Raw genomic sequence first — 20,108 nt, 5'->3', positions numbered from 1 at the left:
GCTGTGTTATGTGTTGCTGCCATGCTGTGTTATGTGTTGCTGCCATGCTGTGTTATGTGTTGCTACCATGCTGTGTTATGTGTTGCTACCATGCTGTGTTATGTGTTGCTGCCATGCTGTGTTATGTGTTGCTGCCATGCTGTGTTATGTGTTGCTGCCATGCTGTGTTATGTGTTGCTGCCATGCTGTGTTATGTGTTGCTGCCATGCTGTGTTATGTGTTGCTGCCATGCTGTGTTATGTGTTGCTGCCATGCTGTGTTATGTGTTGCTGCCATGCTGTGTTATGTGTTGCTGCCATGCTGTGTTATGTGTTGCTGCCATGCTGTGTTATGTGTTGCTGCCATGCTGTGTTATGTGTTGCTGCCATGCTGTGTTATGTGTTGCTACCATGCTGTGTTATGTGTTGCTACCATGCTGTGTTATGTGTTGCTACCATGCTGTGTTATGTGTTGCTACTATGCTGTGTTATGTGTTGCTACCATGCTGTGTTATGTGTTGCTACCATGCTGTGTTATGTGTTGCTACCATGCTGTGTTATGTGTTGCTACCATGCTGTGTTATGTGTTGCTACCATGCTGTGTTATGTGTTGCTACCATGCTGTGTTATGTGTTGCTACCATGCTGTGTTATGTGTTGCTACCATGCTGTGTTATGTGTTGCTGCCATGCTGTGTTGTCTTAGTTCTCTCTTTATGTAGTGTTGTGGTGTCTCTCTTGTCGTGATGTGTGTTTTGTCCTATATTTATTATTTTATTTTAAATGTTTAATCTCAGCCTCCGTCTCCACAGGAGGCATTTTGCCTTTTGGTAGGCCATCATTGTAAATAAAAATGTGTTCTTAACTGACTTGCCTAGTTAAATAAAGGTTCAATTAAAATAATAATAATACAACTAATTTCTCAAGGAGGAATTTGGGGAAGCAGGTAGCCTAGTGGTTAGAGAGTAGGGCCATTAACCGAAAGGTTGCTAGATCGAATCCCCAAGGTAAATATGTGTTGTTCTGCCCCTGAACAAGGCAGATAACCAACTGTTCCTATGCTGTCATTGTAAAAATAAATAAAAGGAGAAAGACTCCATTTATAAGTCAAAGACATTAACACTATGGTAAATAATAGATTAATGTCTGCAAACACTACAATATACTAGTCTGCAAAAACTACGGTATATACTACAGTCTGCAAAAACTACGGTATATACTACAGTCTGCAAAAACTACGGTATATACTACAGTCTGCAAAAACTACGGTATATACTACAGTCTGCAAAAACTACGGTATATACTACAGTCTGCAAAAACTACGGTATATACTACAGTCTGCAGTATACCACAATCTGCAAAAACACTACATTAATTACTTAAGCAATAATGCCTGAGTGGGTGTGGTGTATGGTCAATGCGGAGTGCCTGGATACAGCCCTTAGTCGTTGTATATTGGCCATATACCACAAACCCCCGAAGTGCCTTATTGCCATTATATAACACGGCTGTCAGCCAATCAGCATTCAGGACTTGAACCACCCAGTTTATAATATAGTATATACTTCAGTTTTATTTTACTACATTATTTATACTATAGTTAACTATAAATGCTACAGTAAATACTACAGTAAAGTTCTCAAAAACACTACAGTGAATACTATAGTATTTATACCATTATATACCATAGTATTTTTTATGTGGGATTGTTATTGTAATATTTTGTACAGCATATTGTGGCATCTATCTCATTGTGTAAGCTATATGTACACTTCTTAGAAAAAAGGGCTCCAAAAGGGTTCTTCGGCTGTCCCCATAGGAGAACCCTTTTTGGTTCCAGGTAGAACTCTTTAGGTTCTAGATAGCACCTTTTTTCCCAAAAGTGTACAGATGATGGGTGACATTTTCTGTCCAACGCACAGGCCTTAAAGTGAGCTAAATAGTGATCTTACCAAAAACAACCATATCATTTCAAATGGATGGTATGGCACTACTGCAAAATAAGTTTGGAATATTGTATTGATACGGGCATTGTGTGTGTGTGTGTGTGTGTGTGTATCTGCATTGACTCACCATGGTACGTGCGGTTCCACATCCTCTTGGTGACGATGTCCCCTCGCGGCCGGCCCCCTCCCTCGGCCATGGTCTCGTTCAGGGCCTGAGAGTACAGCATTACCCCGTCATAGAAGCCTCCTGCTATCAGGTTCGTCTAGAAAGATGGAGGGAGGAGGACCGTCATCAAATCTGGTTATATCCACTCTCATACCATCTGTGGTTCTCTCCTCTTCATCTGTTTATTGTTACTTTTCCACCTGTCTATCTTTTCAGTCACTTTTTAGTCCTCTACCTCTCTGACACACGTCTCACGTCTGAGAGTATGCATAACAGTGTGTTTGTTTGTGCGTGTAAGGGTGTGTGCGTGTGAGCCAGAGTCAAGCCTGTATGTTACTCAGTGTTTGTAAGCACGACTGGGTGTCTTGAATAGCCCTCGAAAGAGTTCACGCTGACATAGGGATTATTTACTGGCCCCGAATGTAACTGTGTAACTATAAATATGAACTATTATAGAATGCCTAACACAGGCTCATAAGTAAAAACCTGTATTTGTTTGAGTTAGAGCCCAGACTAGGAGCTTGGATTTACACTTGTGCCAAAACTGGCCATATCTCCACATCACTCAGACATGGAGAAATAGATCCTATTCCCCTGAGGTTAGAAATATGTCTAACCTCCCACTGCGGACTTGGGACAGCTGGAGAAGCCCTGTAAATGAACCTTGACGATGCTGTAAATGGCACAGTCCACTGGAACATCCTCGGAGTAGCTTCGTATCTTTCACTAAATCATAATTCAAGCCATCTACAGTCAGGTCCAGAATTATTGGCACCCTTGATAAAAGATGAGAAAAAAAGATTGCATAAAATAAATAATACAAATACTGAGCTATAGAGTATGCTAAAAAAAAAAAATCTCAGAGAAAGAGATTTTGTTAAACAAGTAATAATTCTTTATCTTAAAAAGATAGGGGTATTGGCACCCCTGTTTTCAATACCTCACCTTGTGACGATAACGGCACTGAGACTTTTTCTAAAATGTTTTATAAGACTGCAGAACACTTTGGGAGGGATCTTAGACCATTCCTCCACAATCTTTTCAGATCAAGTCGGGAGACTGACATGCCCATTGCAAAATGTTGATTTTCTGCCCAATTAACCATTTCTTTGTGGATTTGTATGTGTTATCGTCTTGCTGGAAGATCCACTTGCCTACAATGTTCAGCCCTCTGGCCGAGGCAAACAGGTTTTTGGCTAAAATGTCCAGGTACTGGGTAAGGTTCATGATGCCATTGACCTCAAGAAGAGTCCCAGGACCTTTCTCTGAGCAATTGTATTAGTTTAAAATAAAAATGTTTTTGGGAGGATACAATAATAATCGCTCAGTATTTGTATTATTTATTTTATTCAGTATTTTTGTTCATCTTTATCAAGGGTGCCAATAATTCTGGACTTGACTGTATGTCCATTTATTCTACCTTTATTTAACTAGGAAAGTCAGTTAAGAACAAATTCTTATTTACAATGTCAGCCTAGGAACAGTGGGTACCTTGTACAGGAGCAGAATGACAGATTTTTACTTTGTCAGCTCAGGGATTTGATCTTGCAACCTTTCGGTTACTAGTCCAACGCTCTAACCACTAGGCTACCTGTCGTCCAGCCATCCATCTATCCATCCTCCCACCCATCCACCAGCAAACCTTAAAATCCAAGCAATGTTAGCTGAAACATTGTCGACAAACTATACACCCACCCATCCAACCAACTATTCCTTCATACATTAATCAAACATAAGCTTAATATAAACAAACATTATGCGTATTTAGCCAGTTCTCTTCTCTGTCTGTTTCTATTTAAATTGACCTTTTACTCTGTACATGTGGGATTCAGTGTGTGTTATCAGTAGTGATTGGATTTTAGTGACTTGTGCTGTGTTAGGTATTTTGACAGATGCTGTCGTTGTTGCCCACAGGTAACAAGAGATTAAGATATGAAGGAGTTTAATAATGAAACTATGAGTCTATAATGAATCTCCAAAGCATGCAGAAGTAGTTGTAGGGGTGAGAAAAATAAACTTCCAATATGGGCATTTAAAGTGTTGGGCGGCTGAAAGACTTACTATGTCAAAAACAGTGGCCAGGTGGACTGATTCAAGCCCAGTACAGACACATAGAAGAGAGAAAAATAAAGCTTGGTGTGTGGAGAGAGCTGTTCACTGGCAAAAGACAGAAGGAAGGACAGACGGACGGACTAACGGGCGGACAGACAGACAAAAAGCCAAATTTATGTTCGAAAAGGCAAGTTTCGTCCTGGTGAGTCGCAGACCGATGTGACGGCAAAGCAGACAAAATTAAGTAGGTGTTGGCCACAGTGGAGTCGCACAGAATTGTGTCTGTGACTCACCAGGACGCCACCTTTCTACCATAAATGTGGCTTAAAGGCCCAGTGCAGTCAAAAACGTGATTTCTCTGTGCTTTATATATTCTTCCACACTATGAAGTTGGAATAATACTGTGAAATTGTGAAAATTATGATAATGCCCTTTTAGTGTAGGAGCTGTTTGGTGGGATGGAGTTTTGGCCTGTCTGGTGACATCACTGTAAATTGGTAAATAAACCAATAAGAAAAAGAGTTCCAAACCTCTCTGCTCTGCCAATAACAGCTAGTTTGCAGGCCACTCCCAGACAGTCCTAGTAAAATTCTTGCTTGAGAAATTGCTCTTGCTAAGAAGCTATTATTTTTACAATTTTAATTGAAAACAATCACAGTTAGGTACTTAATTGTATCCAGAAAGGATTTGATATTAAGATAAAAATGGCTGCATTGGACCTTTAACAGGCAGGCAGGCAGGCAGACACAGGTACATGAGCTGGCCCCTGAGCGAACAACATTCCCCACACTCCATCCCTTGTTGGCTCTAATAAAGGTGGAGCGCCTGCCCCCCACATCTCTCGTTCAGCACTTTAGCAGGCACCACCTAAGGACGTTGAGTACCAATTTAAGCTCTCTTACAGAGGAAAGCCCTGAATTTTAGCCAGGCAGCTCTCTACACCCACACTCGCCCTACACCTCACTCTATTACCACCCACAACTCAAACATAATAACATCATTTATATACCTTGACATGGTTTCACACATTTAAAGTCTTGCACAAACCGTGTAATTTACAAAATGTTCAGAGACATTTTCATTTGTGTATTTAGGTGAAACTTACTATGTCTACCACACAAATGCAATGTGATCTAAAGATGCATGGAACTGCTTTCACGAGCTGACAAATCCACATAGATGTTTAGCCTGAACTTTAGCCCGTCTCCTAGTGTAATAAGCAGGGCTGCTCAAGTATACTGTGCAATAATGGCTGCCATTTCTACATTGGATCTGTGTTGCTATGGCAATTAGGATATCATCACGTTTTCCTAAGTGCCAAATGAGAGGGGAAGCGTAACTTTCTACCTTTCCTGGACTGCTGCTGCGCTAATTAGTGACCAGCTCGCTAGCTTCCTAACTGAGGGGCCATTGATTGGGCTGAGACTAGAGACACTGGAGTGTGACACACAGCCCTATCACTCGAATTTAGGTCAGCCCCACCATGCTTATGAGAGTCTGTGAGAGACTTTCCAACAACCTTAGCTCACTGACATTGAACCCAGCAGTGGCTATGAAGCAACAGTTTGTTATTTTCCATAAACAACATGATGCCACACACCAAAAAGACGCCCAAAATCTTCCCAAGGGGAGATATGTAACTCAATATGCTCTATTTGACAGATAAATCCCTGTTTGCAGTGTAAAAAGACCTGTGGCATAACTTCATCCATCGAAAGCCAGGTTTGTGTGGAAAATATACACTCTAGCAAGCCCAATAATCCACTTAGAAAACAGGGTGACGCATGAGATTCATGAATGCTACTACTGTATGTTTCAACACCAGGATTCTCAGAGACAGAAAAAGCAGTAAGCCACTGGCACTCGGCCTATTTTAATTTCTGTAAGATGCTTCTGTACAGTATATCACATTGTGAGCTTGTTATCGGTTCTATAACCTATACTATATTAGCATAGCCAAAAATAGCATTTTTTTTATTTTTTATGAATGCATAGCTAACCATTTATTATAGCAATGGTTACCAGAACTGCATGTCCCAACATGCAGAATTTAGCATTTAAGTGGAACATCTAAATCTGTTGCCAGACAACAGTCTAATTAAGTTGTCATTTTACTTGACATTCATACTTAGGGATTGTGCAAACCAAGTGCAAGGAAATTACCATTTCTAGATGTCCCACAGCGATCACTGACAGACTTTAAAATAGTGGAATTTAAATGCAACACCTATACTTACAGTTCGATAATTGCATACTGGTAATTAAGGTAATTCTATACTAGCAAATCCAGCCAGAGCCAGAAGGCAAAATGCCAGAATGTTAATTCTCTACACAAAAAGGGTTCCAAAAGGGTTCTTCGGCTGTCCACATAGGAGGACCCTTTTTGGTTCCAGGTAGAAGTGTTCTACCTGGAACCAAAAAGGGTTCTTCAAAGGGTTCAACCCCAAAAAACATTTTGTTTTTTTCTAAGGGTGTAGATTCAAAGCATAGACTCCAATCTTCACCTTTATATAAATAATTACAGCTGGTTTCAGAACAGGAAAGGAGAGAGAGACAGAGAGACAGAGAGAACAAAACTATCTAAATAAAGAGAAAGAGTGGGAGAGGAGAAAAGAGAGGGTAGAGGAAATTGTGAAGGTGTTTTTTGATATATGAGGGGCCAGAGTCTTAACCACCCCATTTATGTCACCAGAAGCTTAACTGGCATGCTCTGCCATGAATAACTCATACAAGCAACATTTATCCAGTAAACCCTGTTGATGGAATGGGACAACCCAAGGATCTGTAGTGGGGACAATGAGGAATTACTATAGCAGTATATCGTACAATTTTCCATCCACTCCTCATAGGACATAATTAAATCGTTGACAATGGTGCATCAAATGACAATATTCCATATCTACGGTTGCGATTCAAATACCATTTAAGGACTAGTGTTGCACACATCCCATTGCAGAACATCCGTATTGGTGAAGAATAAACCTACCTACGTTTTTTTACCATGAGATCCATTAGCACTGAGGGGATATCATGAAAATTCTACAGCCTCTTGGATGTCCTCTCTTGGTCCCAGCAGCCTTTGAAAGGTCATGCATTGTGAAGGCAGGTAGAGGTGGTACAGTTTGGGCTCACATCGGTAACAGTGAGCCAGTTACCCACCTTGCGAGCAAAACATTTTAGCAATCCCCTTCATGACAGCGAAGACTAAAACAAAGTTCATTTCCTGTAATTCTACACATTTTGCCATGCGGCTGAGGGAAAGATTTCGCTGTTTTTAATATGATAACTGATGATCAATTGGCCCGACCCCGGTTGGGGATTTGACCATGATTACTACACGTTTAGATAGCTGGCCGCTAGACTACCGTATCAATCTAAAAAATAATTTGCTGTCATGGGATAATTGAGTGACTGCTGATGCACAACCAAATTTTTAAATTGCACCTTCTATTATTCTAACATTTTATTGTATTACATTGTTATAACTTTCAACAGTAAGTTGAGGCCAGGACTGAGTTCCAAAATATTCTTTGGTTAGATTTTTTTTATTGGTCAGCGGGCCTACAAAAGGGGGTTGCCCATCCCTGGCAGTCTCTATGGGTGTGCCACAGGGTTCAATCCTCGGGCCAACTCTCTTCTCTGTATACATCAATGATGTCGCTCCTGCTGATGGTGATTCTTTGATCCACCTCTACGCAGACAACACCATTCTGTATATCTCTGGCCCTTCTTAATACACTGTGTTAACTAACCTCCATATGAGCTTCAATGCCATACAACTCTCCTTCCATGGCCTCCAACGGCTCTTAAAACCTCTTGGAACTACCCATCCCGGATCCGGGAGAATTGTCATCAACTACACTAATTAGCATAGCGCAACGGTCAAAATATATTACTAGAAAATATTCATATTCATGAAATCACAAGTGAAATATAGTGAAACACAGCTTAGCCTTTTGTTAATCACCCTGTCATCTCAGATTTTGAAATTATGCTTTACAGCCAAAGCAAGAGAAGCGTTTGTGTACGTTTATCGATAGCCTAGCATAGCATTATGTCCAGCTAGCAGCATGAAGCTTGGTCACGAAAATCAGAAAAGCAATCCAATTAACCGTTTACCTTTGATGATCTTCGGATGTTTTCACTGACGGGACTCCCAGTTAGACAGCAAATGTTCCTTTTGTTCCATAAAGATTATTTTTATACCCAAAATACCTCCTTTTGTTGGTCACGTTGTGTTGAGAAATCCACTGGAAATAGCAGTCACAACAACGCCAAATTATGTCCATAATATCGACAGAAACATGGCAAACGTTTTTATAATCAATCCTCAAGGTGTTTTTCAAATATCTATTCGATAATATATCAACCGGGACAATTGGCTTTTCAGTAGGAGTGAGAGGAAAAATGACTACCTCTGTCTTTTACGCAATAATCATTCTGAGAGCCCTCAGTTGGCCACTGACGCAATGTAGTCGTTTACGCTCATTCTTCAAAATAAAGGCCTGAAACTACGTCTAAAGGCTGTAGACACCATAGCGAAGCCACAGAAAAAAGGAATCTGGTTGATATCCCTTTCAATGGGCAATAGGGATGCATAGAAAGACAGAGGTTTCAAAATAAGAGCCACTTCCTGATTGGATTTTTCTCAGGATTTCGCCTGCAATATCAGTTCTGTTATACTCACAGACAATATTTTTACAGTTTTGGAAACTTTAGAGTGTTTTCTATCCTAAGCTGTCAATTATATGCATATTCTAGCATCTGGTCCTGAGAAATAGGCGGTTTACTATTCCGCAACAAAGCATCCTTCACTCATGCTGCCAAACATACCCTCATAAAACTGACCATCCTACCAATCCTCGACTTCGCCGATGTCATTTACAAAATAGCCTCCAACACTCTACTCAACAAATTGGATGCAGTCTACCACAGTGCCATCCATTTTGTCACCAAAGCCCCATATACTACCCACCACTGCGACCTGTATGCTCTCGTTGACTGGCCCTCGCTTCATACTCGTTGCCAAACCCACTGGCTCCAGGTCATCTACAAGTCTCTGCTAGGTAAAGCCCCGCCTTATCTCAGCTCACTGGTCAACATAGTAGCACCCACACGTAGCACGCGCTGCAGCAGGTATTTCTCACTGGTCACCCCCAAAGCCAATTCCTCCTTTGGCCGCCTCTCCTTCCAGTTCTCTGCTGCAAATGACTGGAACGAACTGCAAAAAAATCTCTGAAGCTGGAGACTCATATCTCCCTCACTAGCTTTAAGCACCAGTTATCAGAGCAGCTCACAGATCACTGCACCTGTACATAGCTCAACTGTAAATAGCCCATCCAATCTACCTCATCCACATACTGTATTTTTTTTTATTTATCGTGCTCCTATTCACCCCAGTATCTCTACTTGCACATTCATCTTCTGCACATTCTACCATTCCAGAGTTTAATTGCTATAATGCAATTACTTCGCCGCAACGGCCTATTTATTGCCTTACCTCTCTTGCACATGCTGTATATAGATTTTTCTACCGTATTATTCATTGTGTGTTTTGTTTATTCCATGTGTAACTCTGTGTTGTTGTATGTGTCAAACTTTTCAAAGTTGGATTTCCTTGAGTGTTCATCCTGTGAGTAAGAGAGACGTCCTCGATTTTTTGTCTCTACCACTCTTACTGACTTATTTCTACCTGCTTTCTATTCTGACCTCTCAATGCCTGTCAATCAACCAACAAACCAGTCAAGCAACCAATCAGCCATCCCCACTTACCAGCGAGTCTTCTACGGTGAAGTTGAACATGTTCAATGCGTCCGTCTTCAGGTTGGACACAAACTCCAGGTACTCTGGGTTCTGTGGCTCTTTGTAGGTCAGAATCTTCACACTCTGTCAAGAAAAATGAATGACAACCAGTCAGAAAAACGCAATAACAAATAAGGTCCATCAGGACAGACTTTCCTCCATCTTGGAACTTTTTGAAAATCTTTGAAAAACACAAAATCTTTGAAATAACACCAAATTCAGTATGTATGACCATGCTAAATCTCTTAACTTAGTTTGAGCTATGGGATTGGTTAAGAGATAGCTGAGTTATTGATACAATCAGGAAATCGGATTTTACATGTCCATTAAAATCCTTTGTAAATCCACTCCTTTGTAAATCAACTTTTTAGGACCGTCAAAGACATTACCATGATGAACCATGTTCGGCACTGATATCTTTAAAAATAAGGAAACAATTCACTTTTGATTATGTAAAAATCTTCTCTTAGACTAGAAGTCAGATTCACTCCAAATGTAGTCTTTGAACTCATCACAATTATCCCTAAGGAGATTGTGAAAATAACGTTGATGGCCACACTATTCTAGTAGATGCATATTAGTACATATGCTAAGATATGCTACAAATACTTCAAAAACCACACTGAATTTGGTATTGCCATCTTGAAAAACAAGGAAACTATTAGCAACTCATTCTTTGCATATGTAATGCTAATTCTCAAAATAATTCTCTCTTCATGAACCATAGTCAGATTCACTCCAAATGTTGTATTTGTCTCATAATGGCACATAAAGGAAGGTAGTTCCTACACGATAGAGGGCCTGCTTTGTTATCCAACTGATAGTGTCCTTTCTGACATCCTATGAACTTCTTTCATTGCTGCTGACAGATATATTTTAAAATTGTAAAAATCCAAAGAAAATTTTGAATGAACAAAAAAAAAGAATGAACAAGGAGAAAAACCAACTAGAACATTGTTTGTATGACTCGACATGGGTCAAATTTCGACAAAGAAGGACTATATGCATTTCAGGTAAAATAACAACCAAATGTTTATTTTCCAGGACAAATTAGCTAGCAACAGCAAGCTAGCTAAATGTCCATAAATGTTTCATGTGTGTTTCGACCTGTCCCCAAATCAATATAGTTGGCCCAACCCATCGGTTTTTGGGACTAGAATGCGTTTTCAATCTAGAAATCGTTAGGAAGTCATCGAGGAAAAGAAACTAACGTCCGTGGGTGTGGCGTAGCGTTTAGCCAGAGCAAGGAGTCTGGGTAGGTAAATTACCATCGTAAAACAATTCCATAAGTTAGTACATGTCGCCATCTAGAGGCTTAGACTCTAGTCTAGGAAGTTAAGTTGTATGCTAGTGTGGATATTGGACCAAACCCTCTGTTTCCCTTCCCTACCTCCGACTCATCATCCTTTCCTCTTTTTTTCCTGTATTTTTATATGTTCAAAGCAAAGCTACATCTTTGTGATATGCTGCCTTATTTACATTTTCCAATCTATTTTTATTCATTTTTCTTGTTCACTCTTCTTATTGTAGTGTAGATGGAAATCAAATCAAATTGTATTTGTGACATACACATGGTTAGCAGATGTTAATGCGAGTATAGCGAAATGCTTGTGCTTCTAGTTCCGACAATGCAGTAATAACCAACGAGTAATCTAGCCTAACAATTCCACAACTGCTACCTTATACACACAAGTGTATAGGGATAAAGAATATGTACATAAAGATATATGAATGAGTGATGGTACAGAACGACATAGGCAAGATGCAGTAGATGGTATCGAGTACAGTATATACATATGAGATGAGTGATGAAGGGTATGTAAACATAAAAGTGGCATAGTTTAAAGTGGCTAGTGATACATGTATTACATAAAGATGGCAAGATGCAATAGATAGAGAGTACAGTATATACATATACATATGAGATGAGTAATGTAGGGTATGTAAACATTATATTAAGTGGCATTGTTTAAAGTGGCTAGTGATACATTTTTTACATCAATTTCCATTATTAAAGTGGTTGGAGTTGAGTCAGTATGTTGGCAGCAGCCACTCAATGTTAGTGATGGCTGTTTAACAGTCTGCTGGCCTTGAGATAGAAGCTGTTTTTCAGTCTCTCGGTCCCTGCTTTGATGCACCTGTACTGACCTCGCCTTCTGGATGATAGCGGGGTGAACAGGCAGTGGCTCGGGTGGTTGTTGTCCTTCATGATCTTCATGGCCTTCCTGTGACATCGGGTGGTGTAGGTGTCCTGGAGGGCATGTAGTTTGCCCCCGGTGATGTGTTGTGCAGACCTAACTACCCTCTGGAGAGCCTTACGGTTGTGGGCGGAGCAGTTGCCGTACCAGGTGGTGATACTGCCCGACAGGATGCTCTCGATTGTGCATCTGTAGAAGTTTGTGAGTCATTTTGGTGACAAGACGAATTTCTTCAGCCTCCTGAGGTTGAAGAGGCGCTGCTGCGCCTTCTTCACAACACTGTCTGTGTGGGTGGACCAATTCAGTTTGTCCGTGATGTGTACGCCTTTGGAACTTAAAACTTACTACCCTCTCCACTACTGTCCCGTCGATGTGGATAGGGGGGTGCTCCCTCTGCTGTTTCCTGAAGTCCACAATCATCTCCTTAGTTTTGTTGACGTTGAGTGTGAGGTTATTTTCCTGACACCACACTGAGGGCCCTCACTTCCTCCCTGTAGGCCGTCTCGTCGTTGTTGGTAATCAAGCCTACCACTGTAGTGTCGTCCGCAAACTTGATGATTGAGTTGGAGGCGTGCATGGCCACGCAGTCGTGGGTGAACAGGGAGTACAGGAGAGGGCTCAGAACGCACCCTTGTGGGGCCCCAGTGTTGAGGATCAGCGGGGTGGAGATGTTGTCACCTACCCTCACCACCTGGGGGCGACCCGTCAGGGAGTCCAGTACCCAGTTGCACAGGGCAGGGTCGAGACCCAGAGTTTGGAGGGTACTATGGTGTTATTTGCTGAGCTGTAGTTGATGAACAGCATTCTCACATAGGTATTCCTCTTGTCCAGATGGGTTATGGCAATGTGCAGTGTGGTTGCGATTGCGTCGTCTGTGGACCTATTGGGGCGGTAAGCAAATTGGAGTGAGTCTAGGGTGGACGTGATATGGTCCTTGACTAGTCTCACAAAGCACTTCATGATGACGGAAGTGAGTGCTACTGGGCGGTAGTCGTTTAGCTCAGTTACCTTAGCTTTCTTGGGAACAGGAACAATGGTGGCCCTCTTGAAGCATGTGGGAACAGCAGACTGGAAAAAGGATTGATTGAATATGTCCGTAAACACACCAAGCCAGCTGGTCTGCGCATGCGCTGAGGACGCGGCTGGGGATGCCGTCTGGGCCTGCAGCCTAGCGAGGGTTAACACGTTTAAATGTTTTTCTCACGTCGGCTGCAGTGAAGGAGAGTCCGCAGGTTTTGGTAGCGGGCCGTGTCAGTGGCACTGTATTGTCCTCAAAGCGAGCAAAGAAGTTATTTAGTCTGTCTGGGAGCAAGACATCCTGGTCCGCGACGGGGCTGGTTTTCTTTTTGTAATACGTGATTGACTGTAGACCATGCCACATACCTCTTGCGTCGGAGCCGTTGAATTGCGACTCTACTTTGTCTCTATACTGACGCTTAGCTTGTTTGATTGCCTTGATTGCCATCAATCCACGGTTTCTGGTATGGGAATGTTTTAATCATTGCTGTGGGTATAACATCGCCGATGCACTTTCTAAAGATTACCCGCTGAACTGTACATACTGTCCATAGACCAAGTAATTAGTCATTTAACATGACTGTATACATTTAGGCAATCTATAATGCTCAGGACGTGAGACACATTCTATCGATATAATAATTAGGAATGTATGACAAATGGGCTCTGTGCTACATATAACACTTTTAAGACGATGGGCCCGATCTCCCACGAGCTTGTGAGTAAAAACATGGCTGTAATTTAGGAATGTGGCGATAATGTTCAGAGCATGCATTCTGCAAAAATCTAACAATCCTACCAAACTTTATGCTGTACACTCTTAGAAAAAGGGTTCCAAAAGGTTATTCGGCTGTCCCCATAGGAGAACCCTTTTTGGTTCCAGCTAAAGCCAAAAGGTTTCTACCTAGAACCAAAAAGGGTTCTTCAAAGGGTTATCCTATGGGGACAGCTGAAGAACACTTTTAGGTTCCAGATAGCACCTTTTTTGTAAGCATGTACTACACAGTAAGTATGCTAACGAAGCTCTAGACCAGGGGTGTCAAAGTCAAATGGACGGAGGGCCAAATAAAAAAATCAGCTACAAGACGAGGGCCGGACTGTTCGAATGTTCATTGAAAAAATTTTAAATGACGCATATAGTCTAGTGAACCTAATTGAACCTACTGAAAACCTAACAAATATATTACAATATGATCAGATAAATAAAGCAATATTTTCTTATGGCTCTGTCAGTAATCTTTAATTTTCAACAGACACAAAAGACAAATTTCCTTTATATAAATATCCCCATAACATGAACATTAAATGAAAGAAACCGGTATTCAAGGCACCATCAGTAGACTATATTTTCTATTTTAGCAAAAGTGGGCTAAATTTACTTCAAAGAAAAAACAATAATAGCAATTTTCTATCATCCACTCAACTGAAATATTTTTAAAATATAATTGGATTGAAATACAAAAAAATAAAGTGCAAAAATCTATTAATCAAAAACAACACTTTGTTTAAGGAGAAGTAACATGCAGTGAAAACAAATATTAAATTTTAACTTTTAAACTTGAACTGAGTAAAAACTCTAAATATGTGATTGCACAGTAATGTTCACTTGTTTTAGGTTGAGGGTGATACTTGGTGGTGTCCCATCTTTTCCACAAGTTCATCAATGTTCGGGGTAAGGCTCTGAGCTGAAGAAATCCTCAGAATTGAGTGGAGGTGTTCAGCAGTAAGTCGACTTCTGTGTGATGTTTTGTTCAGGTTCATCAAAGAAAACAGTTGTTCACACAGGTATGTGCTGCCAAACATAGACAACGTTTGAGCAGCCTGGATGCGCAGCTGGGGCATTGTGCCGGGGAGGAAACGGGCGAACTCCGCAGCACCCACTGCCGCATATTTTGCCCTCAGTGCATCATTGCATTGGAGGTCAATCAACTCCATTTGGAGGTTTGGTGGTGAGCTTTCCACGTCAACAGCAAATGGGTTACCGAGCAGTTCCAACCTGCTTTTTTGTGCTTCAAAGTCAGCAAATCGGCGTCGAAAGTCAGCGGCAAGCATACCTATTTTATCAGCCAACTGTGTGCTCGCGAACGCACTGGTAGAGAGCTTCTCTTTCATGGTCTGGCAGCTGGGAAAGTGGCTCAAATTTTCTTTCCGCATCTGCGTCTCCCACAGAGTCAGTTTGGTTTTAAATGCCTTCACTGTACTGTACATATCAGAGATGACACGATCCCGACCCTGCAGCTGCAAGTTTATTGCATTCAGATGACTCGTAATGTCACACAGAAAAGCCATTTCACACAGAAACATTTCGTCTCGGAGTTGTGTTGTGTCTTTCCCTTTGCTGTCCAAGAACAGACAAATCTCCTCACGAAGCTCGAAACATCTTTGAAGCACCTTTCCCTGGCTTAGCCATCGCACCTCTGTGTGATAAGGCAAATCACCATGCTCCGTTTCTAACTCCGTCAGAAATGCCTTGAACTGGCGGTGATTCAAACCTTTGGCTCTGATAAAGTTAACTGTGCGCGTGATGATGCTCATTACATGCTCCATTTTCAAGGCTTTACCGCACAACGCTTCCTGGTGTATGATACAATGATAAGCTGTCAGCTCACCTGTCGCGTTTTCCTCTTGCATCTTTTCCCGTATCTTCGCCACCAGTCCGCTCCTGTGTCCACACATCGCAGGTGCTCCGTCGGTTGTCAAACCCACGAGTTTTTCCCAAGGCAGCTCCATCTCATTTACACATCTTGACACCTCTTCATACAAATCATGCCCCGTAGTTGTGCCATGCATAGGACGTAAAGCCAAAAACTCCTCTGTCACGCTTAGGTTGGAGTCCACTCCGCGGATGAAAATTGACAACTGGGCAATGTCAGAAATGTCGGTGCTCTCATCCACAGCCAAGGAATATGCAATAAAATCTTTTCCCTTTTTCACAAGCTGCTCTTTTAGATTGATGGACAACTGGTCTACTCTCTCGGAAATGGTGTTTCTGCTCAGACTCACATTTAAAAAGAGTTGCCTTTTTTCTGGGCAAACTTCGTCACAAACTTTAATCATGCAGTTTTTGATGAAATCCCCCTCCGTAAATGGCCGGGCTGATTTAGCGATCTCTTCTGCCAAAATAAAACTGGCCTTGACAGCAGCCTGGCCTTGTGATTTGGCTTTTTTGAACAGAGCCTGTCGAGATTTGAGGCCTCGTTTTAATTCCTCTGCCTTTTGTAGCCTTTGTTCCATGTCCATATTCTTGTTTTTGTCCGCGTGTTTCGTTTCATAATGTCGTCTCAGATTATACTCTTTCAGTACCGCCACACTTTCTCCACACAGAAGACACACAGGTTTTCCAGCTACCTTCGTGAACATATACTCCGACTCCCACCTTGTTTGAAACCCCCGGTTCTCAGTATCCACCTTCCGTTTTGCCATTTTTGATGGGTATCTGAAAGTTAATTTTACTGTGATGCTGACGACTGCTGTGCCAATAAATATTGAAATGAAGCAGCCTACTGCTCGGTGCGTCACCTTTGCATTGTGGGAAATGTAGTATTGGTGCGTGTAAAAGATCTGCGGGCTGCCGGCTTGCTGCGGGCCGGTTCTAATAATAAATCAAGATCATCCCAGGGGCCGTAAAAAACCTTCTTGCGGGCCGAATGTGGCCCGCGGGCCTTGACTCTGACATATGTGCTCTAGACTTTATTTGTGAAGGAGTGAAAAATATTTGATTTACAGTACAGACTGCAGTACATGGCTATTTAGGGTGAGAAAACATGCTGACAGCGCTGTACAAAGCTGGCCTTCCCCCTTGAGATGCACGTTTTTTCCCCCAGTAGTGTGGTGCTGCTTGCATCTATTTAAACTGTCCGCCAGAGAGACAAACATAACTTCAATTCACTGTGTAAGTTTGTTTTGTCAAATGGTTTAGTATGCCGGGAAAATGGAGTAGCTTGGGTTAATTGACCGTAATACCAAGTTATAACTGGCTGTAACATTGTAGATGTGGACTGGATTTGGGCCGTAACAGTTTTGCTGTCTGGGTACTGTCATCAAGTCGAGTCATCTGAATGCTTAACACCCTATATTCCTCACTCAGTGTTACTCTATCTGACAGTGTAATGGGAGATATGCTACAACTGGATATGTTTGGTTCCATTTTTGCCATAGTCCTTTGTTCCATTTTTGCCATAGTCATTCCTTTTCCTCATTCCTTCGTCTCTCATCCATTTCTCTCTTGAAAAAGGTACATATATCGCAGAAAAAAAGATGCATGTTTAGCCAACCACTCTCCAATTTTTCACTGTGCTATTTCACTGTGCTATTTCCTTGAACTTGCGATAAAACGTCCTATTTCACAATATTCTCAAAATGTATCATGTACCTCTCATTACCTACCAATACAGCTGCATGACTGATGCCTTTTTTCTCTTATCTGCTGCTGAGTCATCACTCATTTACCCTCCCTGCCTTTGTAATATCACTTATAACGACAGTACAGCATCCAACTAAATTCCTCTCCTCTATCCCCTACTCATGATATACCCCCTACATTCCTCTTTATTATGCTATCTGGTAAAAGTAGAGTTAAATCAAATGAAACAATTCTCTCATCCCTCCTTCATACCAGTCAAATCTCACTCATAACTGCAGTGTAATGACAGTAATACATCCGATTAAAGCACTTTTCTCAGACCCAAAGATGCAGTCCCCACTAAATCCCATTAAATCCATCTCCTATACCCCCTACTCAATCTACCCCTCCCTTCGTTCCTACAGACCTCCCTCATCCATCCCTCTGTCATCCCCCTCTCACCCTGAAGGCCTTCTTAGCGGCATGGTCGTCTGCGTCTCCTCTGTACCAGGGCCTAGCAGGCCGCTTCCTCAGGCTGTGGCCGAACAGGTCGATGAAGAAGAAAGCATAGTCCTCCGGGGGCAAGCCCTCCCTCCAAAACTGTACCATCAGCATCCGGAAAGTGTCCCATGAGCAGCACATGTACACCACTGAAGAAGAAGAGACATAGAAGAGAGAATGTATCAAAGACATATATATCAGTGGAATTTACCCATGTGCTACGGTTTGTGATTCACAGTGGAATTTACCAATGTTCTGTGTGTGTTAAATTTAGGCAATCACTGAACTGAACTGAACTGAACTGAACTGAACTGAACTATGTTGGAATAAAATCCTGCAGTACTTGCAGCACTCCAGGAAAAAGTTTTGACCCCTGTGGTACTGTTTGTGAGCAACTACAGAGGGTGGACAGAAAACAATAAAGGGAATTGGTTACTACTGTTAATGGGAAATACAGGTGCATCACTGAAGGGACAAAGATGAAAGAATTTAGCAACGACTGTGCTATGTGCATTACTAAAGAGAGAGAGAGAGGAGAGAGGAGAGAGAGGAGAGAGAGAGAGCGAGAGAGAGAGGAGAGAGAGAGAGGAGAGAGAGCGCGAGAGAGCAAGAGAGCAAGAGAGAGAGAGAGAGAGAGAGACAGAATACTGTAGCATCTACTGATTATGAATAGTAGACTTTAGGTACACTACTAAAGCGGAATGACAGACACAATTAATGTACACTTGTGCAGCCTTTGGAGAACAACATAGCCTCTGCTGCTGTACACACACCAGAGCCGGATGCCTGGTCAGGACCCGAAAAAGGCGAGTGGGAAAGCTAATACTACTCACCAACGTGCAATCATTGGACAATAAACTAGACGAGGTACGATTACGAATATCCTACCAACAGGACATCAAAAACTGCAATATCCTATGTTTCACGGAATGACGACATGGATATTCAGCTAGCGGGATACACGCTGCACCGGCAAGATAGAACAGCACACTCCGGTAATACGAGAGAGGGCGGTCTGTGCATATTTGTAAACAGCTGGTGCAAGAAATCTAACGAAGTCTCTAGATTTTGCTCACCTGAAGTACGGTATGTTGTGATAAATTGCAGGCCACACTACTTGCCTAGAGAGTTCTCAGCTATACTTTTCGTGGCTGTTTATTTACCACCACAGACAGATGCTGTCACTAAGACCGCATTCAGTCAGCTGTATAAGGAAATAAGCAAACAGGAAACCACTCACCCAGAGGCGGCGCTCCTAGTGGCCGGTGACTTTAATGCAGGGAAACTTAAATCAGTTCTACCAAATTTCCATCAACATGTTATATGTGCAACCAGAGGGAAAAAAAATCTAGATCACCTGTACTCCACACACAGAGACGCGTACAAAGCTCTCCCTCGCCCTCCATTTGGTAAATCCAAACACAACTCTATGCTCCTGATTCCTGCTTACAAGCAAAAATTAAAGCAGGAAGCACCAGTGACTCGGTCTATAAAAAAGTGGTCAGATGAAGCCGATGCTAAACTACAAGACTGTTTTGCAAGCACAGACTGGAACATGTTCTGGGATTCTTCCGATGACATTGAGGACTACACCACATCAGTCACTGGCTTTATCAATAAGTGCATCGAGGGCGTCGTCTCCACAGCGAATGTACGTACATGCCCCAACCAGAAGCCATTACAGGCAACATTCGCAGTGAGCTAAAGGGTAGAGCTGAAGCTTTCAAGATGCGGGACTCTAACCCAGAAGCTTACAAGAAATCCTGCTATGCCCTGCGACGAACCATCAAACAGGCAAAGCGTCACTACAGGGCTAAAATTGAATCATACTACACCGGCTCCGACGCTCGTCTTATGAGGCAGGGCTTGCAAACTATTACAGACTACAAAGGGAAGCACAGCCGCGAGTTGCCCAGTGACGCGAGCCTACAGATGAGCTAAATCACATCTATGCTCGCTTCGAGGCAAGCAACACTGAGGCATGCGTGAGAGCATCAGCTGTTCCAGGCTCTCCGTAGCCGATGTGAGTAAGACCTTTAAACAGGTCAACATACACAAGGCTGCATGGCCAGACGGATTACCAGGACATGTGCTCCAGACATGTGCTG

The 20,108-nt window shown here is 42.2% G+C and overlaps 1 protein-coding gene across 3 annotated transcripts in view; it reads right to left on the bottom strand.

Moving 5' to 3' along the window:
- LOC110488277 (atrial natriuretic peptide receptor 1) overlaps positions 1 to 20,108 on the bottom strand; it is a 118,819-nt gene that overhangs the window by 65,678 nt on the left and 33,033 nt on the right. For 2 of the 3 annotated variants that reach the window (XM_021560440.3, XM_021560441.3), the window contains exons 4-6: positions 17,962 to 18,149; positions 9,913 to 10,026; positions 2,050 to 2,185 (exon numbers count right to left, since the gene is read on the bottom strand). In XM_021560440.3, coding sequence (XP_021416115.1) covers positions 2,050 to 2,185; positions 9,913 to 10,026; positions 17,962 to 18,149 — 438 coding nt within the window. Of the gene's footprint in view, positions 1 to 2,049; positions 2,186 to 9,912; positions 10,027 to 17,961; positions 18,150 to 19,076; positions 19,243 to 20,108 lie in introns of those variants that run through there. The other variant, XM_090228375.1, reaches the window with a different exon arrangement.

The sequence above is a fragment of the Oncorhynchus mykiss genome, chromosome 30, assembly GCF_057628025.1.
Source record: "Oncorhynchus mykiss isolate SJ-2025 chromosome 30, ASM5762802v1, whole genome shotgun sequence".
In the NCBI taxonomy this organism is placed as follows: domain Eukaryota; kingdom Metazoa; phylum Chordata; class Actinopteri; order Salmoniformes; family Salmonidae; genus Oncorhynchus; species Oncorhynchus mykiss.
The sequence above is the reverse complement of the archived record's forward strand: the minus strand, read 5'-3'. Positions and strand labels throughout refer to the sequence as shown.